The sequence below is a fragment of the Macrobrachium rosenbergii genome, chromosome 58 (assembly GCF_040412425.1).
Source record: "Macrobrachium rosenbergii isolate ZJJX-2024 chromosome 58, ASM4041242v1, whole genome shotgun sequence".
Classification (NCBI taxonomy): domain Eukaryota; kingdom Metazoa; phylum Arthropoda; class Malacostraca; order Decapoda; family Palaemonidae; genus Macrobrachium; species Macrobrachium rosenbergii.
The window spans coordinates 23738557-23751771 of NC_089798.1; the positions used below are offsets into that span (position 1 = coordinate 23738557).

The window sequence follows — 13215 nt, forward strand, 5'->3', positions numbered from 1 at the left end:
AATCACGTGTGGAACAGAAATAAATTTCTGACTCACGCCGGATCGAACCCAGGTCTCAGGTGGAAAAGGCGCTACCCACTGGCCATACAAGTCTAAAAGAAGTTGGAACCTGAGAGCAACTGCACCCAAGGAATTACCTGGGCAAGCTAACTGCTTGCATACCAGAGTTTTCCCCAACTTCCGACTCAGCAATGACCCAATAGACAACATTTCATTCGAATTATCCCTTCTGAGTGAATAAGATGGCCCAGTGGGTAGCGCCCTTGCTTTCCACCTGAGAGACCTGGGTTCGATCCCGACGTGAGTCAGAAATTTATTTCTGTTCCACACGTGATTGTGTGTTGATGATTTCTATCTTATTCACTCAGAAGGGATAATTCGAATGAAATGTTGTCTATTGGGTCATTGCTGAGTCGGGAAGTTGGGGAAAACTGAGAGCTGGTATGCAAGCAGTTAGCTTGCCCAGGTAATTCCTTGGTGCAGTTGCTCTCAGGTTCCAACTTCTTTTAGACTTGTATGGCCCAGTGGGTAGCGCCTTGCTTTCCACCTGAGAGACCTGGGTTCGATCCCCGACGTGAGTCAGAAATTTATTTCTGTTCCACACGTGATTGTGTGTTGATGATTTCTATCTTATTCACTCAGAAGGGATAATTCGAATGAAATGTTGTCTATTGGGTCATTGCTGAGTCGGGAAGTTGGGAAATTCACTGGTATGCAAGCAGTTAGCTTGCCCAGGTAATTCCTGGGTGCAGTTGCTCTCAGGTTCCAACTTTTAGACTTGTATGGCCCAGTAAAGCGCCTTGCTTTCCACCTGAGAGACCTGGGTTCGATTTTGACGTGAGTCAGAAATATTATTATATATATATATGTATATATATATATATATATATATATATATATATATATATATATATATATATATATATATATATATATATATATATATATATATATATATATATATATATATATATATATATATATATATATATGGGCCAGAAGCACACAAATCGCTCTGATTGGAACTGTTACGTATGTATATAATTTCATATTTCCGAAAGTACGCACTAAAAATGTCAAGAAATAAATGTATGTATACTAGTTGGCTTGGTATATCTGTGATACGACTATGATGAGTTCAGAATATCGAGATACATAGATATATTTACTTTGATTTGATAATTTTTTTTTAGAGAATGAACAAGCTTTTATTGTAGAAAATGAGTAGTTTTAATAGGATAATGAAGTAAATTTCTGAAGTTATACTATCCAGAATCGGCAAGTCATACAGACATTGTATGACAATTTGTCACTCATAGGGTGATATTGCCCTCGAGAAAGATGGATACATATTTACTGTGATATATTTTTTGAGAGAAAGAGACAGTTTTTTATTGCAAATAATGTGTATTTTAGTAGGAAAGTAAAGTATACTTCTCACTTCCACCTAGAAAGTCATTCAGAAATTTTGCGACAATTTTTCGCTTCCCCCTAAAAAGTCATTCAGAAATTTTGCAACAGTTTTTCGCTCAATGCCGCTCAAATGCTAGTAAATGCGGTGAACAAAAATGTAAAGGACCCACCTAAAAAAAATTTTTTTTATATTATTTCAGGATATGTTTATTAAGACATATACCAGTCTAAAACTGTAAAAAACTAAAAATTAATAATTACTTGAAATTTGGCGGTCAGCGACCTATAAAGTGATTTAAGCTCAAACGAACTGAAAGTGTAAGCATTTCTGGGGAGATACTTATGGAGCAGGCCAGAATTTTCATAAGAAACTAAACCGAACGAATGACTGATTATTTATAAGCTTTGTTCTGCTTTTGATAACACAGCATTATATATGTGGAATAAGCTCGCAAGACTTTGTTTACATACAGGTTTTTTATGGGTGATTTCGGTCATCTGCGATTTTCTGTGGCCTGGCTATGGCCTGGTCCGAAGGGAGCTGGTTTAAAGAGGTTGGACGGTATTTCATTTATTTAATCTATGATGGGAAGAGTAGTGAAGATGCGGTATTTTTCATTTTTGTAGAATATGGTTTTCAAAATTAGGGTTTACTTATTTTCTGGCTAATATGGTAATAATCTTTTTAAATTGGTTTTTAAATTTTAACGATGCATTTGATTATCAAGCATTATCCACTTCATCCAACAGGTGACCATGGTTACAAGCAGAATAAAAATTTACCACCAGAAGAACAGATGATTAGCCCTCTGCCTGATGTGCAGTCAATGACCCTTAGCCCTCAAGATCAGTTCATGATTGTGGCCTGTGATGGCATTTGGAACTCTCTCTCTTCTGAGGAAGCTTGTACCTTTGTATCAGAAAGATTAGCTGAAAATAAAAAACTTTCTACTATATGTGAAGAGGTAAGTATCCTTGCATTGCCTTTCTTACATAATCATATTTATACAGGCAGTCCCCGGTTAACGGCGACGGTTCCGTTCCTGCCCGAGCGCCGCTAATCGAAAATCACTGCCCACCAAAAATCAGCAATAATAGCTTTAATAACCTGCTTAACAGTGCTGTTAACTGGACATTGGTTCCGCTAACCGGGTATTGGTGCTGCTAACCAAAGATCGGTGCCACCGTTAAGCGGAGATTGGCGCTGAAAATCTAGTTAACTGTGTCACTAGACAAGCGCCGTAAAACCAGATCGCCTTAACTGATGCCGACGGTAAGTGTGGATTGCCTGTACACTTACATTGTACCAGTACTGTAATAATCACACCCACTGACCTGAATATAAAAGCTAGAAACAGTCATCCTTTGACTTATGCAGTTGTTTTTATCAAGGATCCCTTCATATGTCAAATCTACATTACAGAGTATCTTTATTACGTCTTAAAAAATGTAAATGCTGTATAAATACAATTATATTATTTTAATTAAGAAATACTAATGGCAACCAAAAATTGTGCACATTCAGTACTGACATGATCACTACTTTCACATGTCAGTAACATCCAAGGAACAGTTTCGTGAATTCAGGACTTGCAGATTGATACTGTTGTGTGTATCCATAGATTATTAATGGAAATTTTATTTCATTTGTTTCATATATGCATATCATGATTTGTAATATGATTTTAAGAATGCAAGACTTATGGCAGACTGAAGTGCATTTTCCTTTTTTCACCTGGCTTAATTCTTTTGGTGCATAGTATGCAGTATGTAGTAGGTTTTAATGATACACTCCCCCCTCAATTTGGGACCACCCTGACGTGGTGAGGGGGCTGTTGAACCCCTGGAATCTGTTCCCAGGTTTGAGTCTAAGAGTCCCATATACCATTATATCTTTCTTTGAATTAATCTTTGCGGAATTTTCCGCTTCTGCTAAAATTTACTGGACCTGATAAATAGGAAAAGATATCATAACTGGGATTGGGTTTATATCCGAAGCTAAATAATGGGAACTGTGGTAGGACCATCAACTGCCCGGTAATGTTTGGACGTGAGAGATATCAGGTGGAACTATTCTTTAGGGCTGGACCATGGATTCCAGGGGGTTCTGGTTCTAGGGATAGGACTCTCGGCATTCTATCTGGTTTGCCCACAACATGATTACGGTGGGGATGATTGTGTTCCAGTAATGTCAGTCCTAGCAAGCGGGTTTGGCTTACATTTGGGCCACTCTAATCGTGTTGTGCCATCCCGTGTTGGGTAGGGTAGGGAGTGGACATTTGGGAGTCGCTTCTCACTTGTGCCATTGCTGGAAGAATAAACTCCGTGAAAGGCTGATGATATCTTTTTAAGGTTTTCAGGTTTATTTGTTATTTTTTTTTTTTTTTTTTCTTACACTTAAATCTTTGTGAACAGTAATTATAAGGATTCAAGTACCCCTGGGCCTTTTGATGACACTGACTCGGCACAGTTAATGACCTCTGAAACCGCCTCTGACATCGTTTGTCTAGAAAAATCCCCCAAAAATCTTAATGTAATTACACTGGAACCATATGCTCCAGTACAAAGCAAACCAAAAAAAAAGCAAATACTGTCTTGACCCATCTTGACCCACTTTGACTCCCCTTTTGGGAGTGGCAGTTTGTCAAAGTTTCTAACCTTAGAAACTGACCAAAAAATTTCAGCACTCAAGTTGGAAAATTATTTATTGAGCAGACACTCTACGACTGAAATGTCGTTTGGACAAATAAAAGAAAAGACATGGCTTATAATAAGAAGCCTCAACAAAAAGTCAGTCTGAAAATTATTTAACTATGAAAAATATAGATAACATAAATATAAAAATGAAAAAAACATTATACTATGAACAGTATTCAGGGTACTATTTTACTTCCTGAGAATAATAATGAGCCAGTTGAAAAGAAAATCCTATTGGACTCACTTAAAAAGAGATACCCCAAGTACAGGATTGTGAACTGTATGATCTGCCAAGTAAACAGATGAATAAACAAATCTTGAAAATTGCCAAAATAAAATTTGAAGGTCAAGATGTACCTCAGAAAATAAAAATTTGTTCATGAGACTTACCTGTCAGATATATATATAGCTGTATTCTCTGATAGTCCGACAGAATTTCAAAACTTACGACACACGCAGTGGGAGATCAGGTGGTTAGTACCCATTCCCGCCGCTGGGAGGCGGGTATCAGGAACCATTCCCATTTTCTATTCAGATTTTCTAGTGCCACTGTCTCCTGAGGGGAGGTGGGCGGGCACTATGAATATATATATCTGCCAGGTAAGTATGAACAAACTTTATTTTATCATTAAAATATCATTTTTAGGCCAAACCAGAGAAGTAAGACCATACGTCCCAAAGCCGCTACAGTGTAAAAATTGTAGTAAATATGGACACGCGACAAGATATTGTCAAAATGAACCTGTGTGCGTGTATTGTGGATCTGAAGAACACGCCACACAAAGGAAGTGCAGCGCGCCAAAGTGTATAGACTGTGGCCAAACCATCATGCAAGATCCAAAGAATGTATGTACTATATATACAATACAGAATTAAAAATATTACAAGAAAGAACTGGAATGTCTGTAAAAAAAGCTAAATTAGAATTGAAAGTAAGAGGAATTCAAGATCTGTCTAAGAAACACATATTCTTCAATAACGAACCAATAATGAAACAAAAATGGATATAAATAGAAATAACGGGGCACAGAAAAGTAAATCTCAAGAAGAAATTAATGCTTCAGAAATAAAAACTAAAACAGTAAATATTTTATCCAATTCATTTGAAATATTAATGCAAATAGGAACACAGGAGGATGCTACTACAGAAGTAACAGAAGAGGGTGATGATGGAGTGGAAATTAAAGATAAAAAAAGTTCTTTAGTGAGAACACCCAAAACAAAAAAAAAACAACTATAATTAGAGCAACATATGTTAAACCAAAGACAAAGGATGTGAAGAAAGAACAAAAACAAACTAAGAATATACCTCTATCTCCTAGAATAATAGTAAAACAAATGGATACAGATATCCAAAACACTGAAGTTAAAGATAACAGTGACTATGTCAAGGGAGAAGAGATTACTCCATCACCAATAATTGGTACAAGAGCAAATGAAACAAGGAATGTTCATGAAAATACATGGAGATGTAATGATTGTTTTGTGGAATTGTGCAATATTAACAAAAACACAACAAAAGATGGTTTAACAAAATTATAGAACTTTTATGAAATATAGAAAAAAAGAAACCACGGATTTGAGTACCCATGAGAAAAGGTGCATGTGCATTGAGCACTTTGTATATTACAAAGAAAAACAAGTGAATGTCTTGAGTAAATTATTGGAAAAAAATCCAAGTTGATAATATAAAAAAAGAGAGTAAAACTCAACCGCTATGATAAAATATTTTCAATAACTATATTATACAATGGAACGTAAATGGTCTGGAGACCAGATAACACCTAGGAGAGATACAACGATTACTAAAAGAGTATGAATCAATGATATTATGTTTACAACATGTCAACAAAACAATATCAACAATACATAAATATACCTTAGCATCTACATCTGGGGAGGGAGAAGGAAATTTAGGTACTGCTATATATGTACATAACAAAGTATGTTATGACAAAGTGCCTGTAAACTTTACTGATCTGCAAATATCAAGTATTAGAATATGCATAAAAAACAATGATTATGTAATTTATAATTTATACAACCAACCTAGTAAAAATTACAACATTGACAAACTTACAGAATTACTTAGTAATGCCAAGGAACCTACATTAATAGTGGGTGATTTTAATGGTCACAATCTGATGTGGGACTGTAATTGTACAAACTCAAATAGAGCAGGAAGTAAAATGGAATAATTCATAGATTCATACGACATGTGCTGTATAAATGATAATGAAATCAGCACATATTTTTCTAAAGCACACGGAACATTTTCCTCAATCGACTTAACTCTGTGTACAGCAAACGTAGTAGACAGATTGGATTGGAATACAGTTGTTGACTTGCACACAAGTGATAATTTCCCAATATTAATTTCACTATTACAAAATTATCCCACCAAGCATGTCCCTCAATATAACATTTACAAAGCAGATTGGGAGCAATATGAATTCCACACTAGAAATATCCCACCATTTGAATATTTAAAGGACCATAATGAAACTGATAAATTTCTTGTTGATTTCATTAAAGATGCTGCTGATAATGCAATACCAAAATCAAAAGCTCATCCAACAAAACACAAAGTCCCATGGTGGTCTGAAAAACTAACAGAATTAATAAAAATAAAACACCAAATTGGAAGACAGTTAGATAATTTGAATAGAAAGTTCAGTAAAATAAACAAAACATTACCGATATTAGAAGGAACTTTACGATAAATGACTGTATTGTTATTAGAAATTGATACATTAAAACCTCTATATAACAAAATGTCTGCAAAATGTAAAAGAGAAGTAGTTCAAGGAAGAATCTTTTCTTGGAGGAAATATGCATCAGATCTCTCTAATAGTACTGTACTCCCATACAAAAAATATGGGAGAAATTCAGGAAAATTAATGGTACCCATGTTAAACCATCCAGACATGCCATAATAAAAGATGGGAAAAGAACACGATCCTAAAGAAGTAGGGAATGCAATAGGAGAAAGTTTAGCAAAAGTAAGCAGTGATAAAAATTGAGATGAGCATTTCTGTACAAAGAAAAATAGTATAGAATTAATAACAATGAATTTTGAAACCATAGAAAATATATATTATAATAGAAAATTTAATATGGAAGAGTTGGAATTTGCTCTCTCGAACAGCAATAAATCTGCTCCTGGAGGTGACAGTATTTGTTTTGAGATGATCTGCCACTTAGCACCTTTGGCAGAGTCATACTTATTAGATTAGAGTTTTATAATCATTTATGGCTTCAAAATTTATTTCCAGATGAATGGCATAAAGCTATAATAATTCCCATTCCCAAACCTGGAAAGGATCCCAGTAATGTAAATAATTACAGACCAATTTCTTTAACAAGCTGCTTATGCAAATTGCTAGAGAAAATGGTAAATGCTCGACTAACATGGCACATTTGAAAAAATAAAATTTTCACTCCCATTCAGTTCAGGTCACAGTGTAACAGATCTACATTAGATTCTCTCTCTAACTTAGAAGACCATATACGTAGAAGTTCTGAACGAAAACAAGTTACTGCAGATGTCTTTTTTGACATTGAAAAAGCATATGATACTACATGGAGGTTGAAAAAGCATATGATACTACATGGAGGTGTGCTATATTAAAAACTTTAAAAAACAACATCATCCGTGGACATTTACCTAAGTTTATACAAAACTTTCTGACAAATCGCAGTTTTCATGTGAGAGTTGATGATGTTCTGTCTAGAACATTTCCTCTTGAAAATGGTGTTTCACAGGGCAGCGTCCTTAGTTGCACACTGTTTACTTTAGCAATTAATGATATCAGTAATAATCTACCTGTGGGCATTAAAAGTAACCTGTATATGGATAATTTTGCCATGTATTATTCAGCATCCCGATTAAAACATGCAGAACGAATCAGTAATACAAGCATAGTAAAAATAGATGAATGGGCCTCATCTGTAGGCTTTAAATTTTCCATAGATAAAACTCGAGCAATCATGTTTTATAAAAATAAAACGTGGAAAAAAGGTGAAGAAATAGATTTAAAAATCAGAAAGCAGGCAGTCCCCAGTTATCGGCGACCTCAGGTATTGGCTATCCGATGTTACGGCACTTGTCTAGCGACAACGATAACCGAATTTTCAACACCGATTCCTGGTTATTGGCAGTGCTGGGCCCCCGGTTATCAGCTGATAACTCAGGATCGGCGCTATCATCGCCAATTTTCAGTTGTCGGTGATTTTCGGTTATCATCACGCTGTCGCAAACAGAACCCCCACCGATAACCGGGGACTGCCTGTATACCAATTGGCCAAACAGCAAAATTTTTAGGATTAGTATTTGATACTCACTTGAACTAGAAAGCCCACATTACATATGTAAAATCTAAAAGTAAAAGAGCATTAAATCTAATTAGAAAACTATTGAACACTACTTGGGGAGCTGATAGACATAACCTTACTGTACTGTATAAAGCAACAGTTCTGTCCATCATTGGTTATGGAAGCGAAGTATATGGGTCAGCATCTGATGCAGCGCTGAAAATGTTAGACTCTGTACACAATGAAGGCCTTAGAATATGCTCAGGAGCCTTTAGATCATCACCAAAATCATCGTTACAAGTTGAATTTGGTGAACTGCCTTTGGCTCTTCATACAGAGCTAGTAGCAATGAAAAGTGCTCTAAGAATTCAAACAAGTAATTCTCCAACAAATAAATTATTTGAATTAAGAGATGTATTTATAAATAACCATCCACCACCTTTCCCAATTACAGCTAGAAAACTGTTTTAGTCGCTGAATATAAATATATAAGTGCCTTTAATAATAAAATCACCTCCTCCCTGGATGATATATCAAAAAGTAACTTGTATACACCAGAACACCATAGACAAGATACAATAGAGCATATAAGCCGAAAAGGTCCACATTACGCAATATATACAGATGGATCTAAATCGGAACATGGAGTGGGATATGCTGCAGTGTCCCAAGAGAAAACTTATTAGTTCTCTCTTCCTAATAATGTTCGGTATTTACAGCAGAATTGTATGGAATTGCGTCAGCTATAAAAATAATTAAAGAATCATTCAATAATTTTGTGATTTTTAGTGACTCGAGAGGGCTATAGAAGCTATTCAGAGTTACAAATAAAAAAATAATATAATACAACAAATTGAATTATATCCATAACTTATAATAATGGAAAAAATGTAGAAATATGTTGGCATAGGGATCAAAGGAAATGAAGATGCAGACAAAGCAGCCATGGAAGCAACCCACATGACAAGATCAAATGTGAATATCCCTGTTACTGATTATGTAACTCACACAAAAATGGGTATCATAAATAAATGGCAATATATATGGAATGAAGAACCTGAAAGTAATAAATTTAATAAATTGAAACAAATAAAACCCATGTTAAAAATGGGGTTCATCATATCAGAGAGAGAGACACGCACAAGTAATTCTAACACGTCTCAGAATAGGCCATACTCGTCTGACACATGGGCACTTAATGAGCAGCCCACGTGGCCAGGCTCCCGAGTGCTCAGAGTGCAGGGTGATGATAATGGTCAGATATATTACGTGAGTGTCCAAAGAATGACCATCAGTGACTGTCAACTTTAGGGAATAAATCAATAAATGAAATTGTATCAGAATCTTCTCCATTTTCAGTTGTTCTGATTTTGTTGTTCATGAGGAACTGTGGTTTGATAGATAAAATATAAAAATTAGTAAATAATAAAAGTACAAAAATGGCATTTGTCGAATTTAAATTAAAGTTTTTTTTTTTAAATATTACTTATTATGAATTTTAATATACCTTTTTAGTGTGGAAGCATGAGTAAATGTATTTATTGTGTGTACAGTAAACCCCCTGTATTCGCGGACTCACGTATTTGCGGATTTCTCTGTGGAACGTATCTGCCCATGAATCGCGGAAAATCTGTGCATTCGCTGTGTTTTTCACTGAGAAATATTCACTAATTACTTAATTCTCACATAATTTTCATGACTAAATGCTTTTTTGTGATAAAACTATTAAAATACTCAGGTATATGCATTTTTAAAGGGTTTTTCTTGTGTTTAAACCATCAAAATAGGCAGTTCTAAGTGTTTTTAGAGAGGTTTTAAGTATTCACGGATTTTAGCTATTCGCGGGGGGCATGTGGTACGCATCCCCCGCGAATACGGGGGTTTTACTGTATGTGTTATAGTATGAGAATGTGAGCCTATGTGGTATTTTATCCTAAACCTTCGGGCCAGACCTATAAGAGCTGAAAGTAAGCTCAGTGGTCTGGTTAAACTACTTTAATACTACTACTTAATGATACACTACCATATTTTACGCAAGGTAGCTATGCAGACAAAATACAGGGATAGGACCAGTTGAACAAGACAGCTAATAAGTGAAACATCCTCGGGTGAGGAAGAACAAGACATGGCTCATTACCTAACACAGATGCCATCAGTCATGATTAGAAGAGTAGTGTTTGTGTATAAGTTTGCATATGTGTGTTTGGAAACATTTACCATTTCCTTTTAACATGACAAATAAAATGAGTCTTTGAATTTACCGTGTGTTCAAGAGGCCAAAGGTCAAATTTTTCATAGGCCTATCCTCATCCGAGAAGAAGGTTATCTTTTGCTAAACAATAATCAGAATTCTGTATATGACCTCTGAACGAAGTGTATAAATTGTACTTAAAAATATTAAATAAAAAAATGTATCATAAAAACAGAAAAAATGTCACTTACTTACCTACAAAGATTCATTCCCATATCAGCAGACTACAGGCAAGTCAATGGGCTATAGTAACTTATTTGTATATCAATATAGTTATTTTTACTCTACCAAAGCAACCCTCATTTACAATATTTTTAACTGACAAACATGAAAACTGTAGCATGTTAAAAGAGCTTAGCAGTAAATTGTACTATTGTATAGCAAGACTATATTAACCAAACACATAATTATTTGTTATGGTTGTGTTCAGTTGTTCTATAGAGGGATGAATAAATTTGTTTGTATTTAGCATTTCCCAACGTTTTGTGAGAGAGAGAGAGAGAGCGAGTGTAATTGTCGTTAGTGAGTGCTTCGGTTGTTGGAAGAGGGATGAGGTCGTTAGTTTGTTTACGGCGCTGTCTGTCTGTGGAATATGTGAAGGATTTTTCGGTTTTTGAGTGAGTCTTTGGTCAGAGCTAGTGCCGGTCAGTGGTTCTTGTGTGGGACAGTTTTGTCGTATGCTTTTCTGGGAGTTGTTGGTTTTCTTGTTGGTGTGCTGTTTATTTGTGTGTGTGTTCTGTTTCTTTTTTTTGTATTTCCTTGTTGTGTTTGTGGTTGTTTGCGGTTGTGGTTGTTACGGCGACCTTTATCCATCTCCAGCAACCGAAGATCAGGGTGAGTGTTGTTTGTTGTTTTGTTTGTGGGTTTGAATACCGCCACAGTTCTGTGATGAAATGTGCTGCATTCAGTTAGCAAGACCAGATGAAGGTGATTATTGTTTTCTGTACAGTGGGCCCCCACCTATTTGCAGTTCTGGATTCATGGCTTCACTTATTCGTGGATTTTTCTGTGGAACGTATACGCACATTATTTGTGGGAAATTCTCCTATTCGTGGAATTTTTCATAGAGAAATATTCACTAATTACTGTAATTTTCACATTTTCATGACCAAATGCATTTTTTATGATAAAACTATTATAATAGTCTGTTATTAGCATTCTTAGAGGGGCCTCTTTGGTGTTGGAACTATTAAAATAGGGCAGTTATAAGTGTTTTTAGAGGGGCGTCAAGTATTCACAGGTTTTAGTGGTTCTCAGGGGGTTGCGGTACCTGTCTCATGCAAATCCCAGGCATCCAGTGTAGTTTTAAACTTGGAACTTGAAAATAAAGAACATTTTAAGACCCAAAAACAAAAATTTGAATTTGTAAAAAGGATTTCGGTAAATTGTAACACACAAAACACTGCTGTCTTTCTATTGTTTTCAGATGTATAAACATGAAACACTTTGCATCGGCATAAACTGTCACCACGCTATGTTCAGCATAACCATATTTTCTAGAAAAGAAAATACCAGATTCTTGGTAAAGCTAAATTTTACACATACCATATTATATGAATGTATAGGCATGCAGAATTTGGTACACCAAGCTAGCCTATCTCATGCCCCCTTAATTCCTCCTTTGTGTGGGTGGGCAGAGGTGAATAGGTGGGACTTGCAAACCTTCAAACTTGTTTGTACAATAATGATTTAATGTCAGAGCGACTGACTGAAGATATTATGGCACCAAGAAACTAGAAGCATTCCTACACCACCTGCTACAAATAATTGAATATGCCAAACAACATGGCAACAGGGCTGCAGAGACGGAATTTGGACCATCTCCAACTTAGAAAATGATTTGCTACTGGATAAAGCAAGAGGTCCATTTGAAGCCTGCATCAAGAAGTAAATGTAATCTGCATCACTTTGCAGCTAAATGAAGAACTGGAGGAATCAGTGAAGGATTGGATAGTTGGGGAGGGAAATTTGGGTAATGCAGTGTCAGCGAAAACCATTATTATTTAATCAAGAGTGAGGGCAGCAGTACAAGGTTTAGGGGAGTTTCGTTGTATGCCAAGCTGGCCCTACAGATTTATGAAGGAGCATGGACTGGCATAGAGAACTGTCACGATGCAAGAATCGTTCCAGGTTCTTTCAAACTCCAGACAACAATGTTTCAACACCAGCAATTGAAATATGGGAAATGAATATAAAAAACTCTCGCAATACTACAACACATTTATTCACAACCTCATAACCGTGTTTACAAAGAAAATGAAATGTTGTTTCCCCTTTGCTCTCATTCAACGTAACACTAAACAAAATAAATCTAAGCAGTTATAGATAGGGTGAACTGGTTGCAAGGTAGAGCAGTCTTAATACTTAATGGTGAATTGGTGAGTTATCCTTTCGTGGCGGGGGTTTCAGCTGAAGAGATGATGCTGTCTTGATGACCTCGGGCTTGAAGACGTCACAGAAGGGCGGCTGGGAACTCAGCAGATATGTTGCTGGTACGATGACCACGGACTCGTAGAAGTTGCAAAAAGGATGTCTTTAAG

At 35.9% G+C, this 13215-nt stretch overlaps 1 protein-coding gene across 1 annotated transcript in view; it reads left to right on the top strand.

Annotated features, from left to right (window-relative positions):
* LOC136837165 (probable protein phosphatase CG10417) overlaps positions 1-13215 on the top strand; it is a 224056-nt gene that overhangs the window by 150711 nt on the left and 60130 nt on the right. The window contains exon 7 of the mRNA XM_067101836.1: positions 2164-2378. Within this exon, the coding sequence (XP_066957937.1) occupies positions 2164-2378 (215 nt within the window). The remainder of the gene's footprint in view (positions 1-2163; positions 2379-13215) is intronic.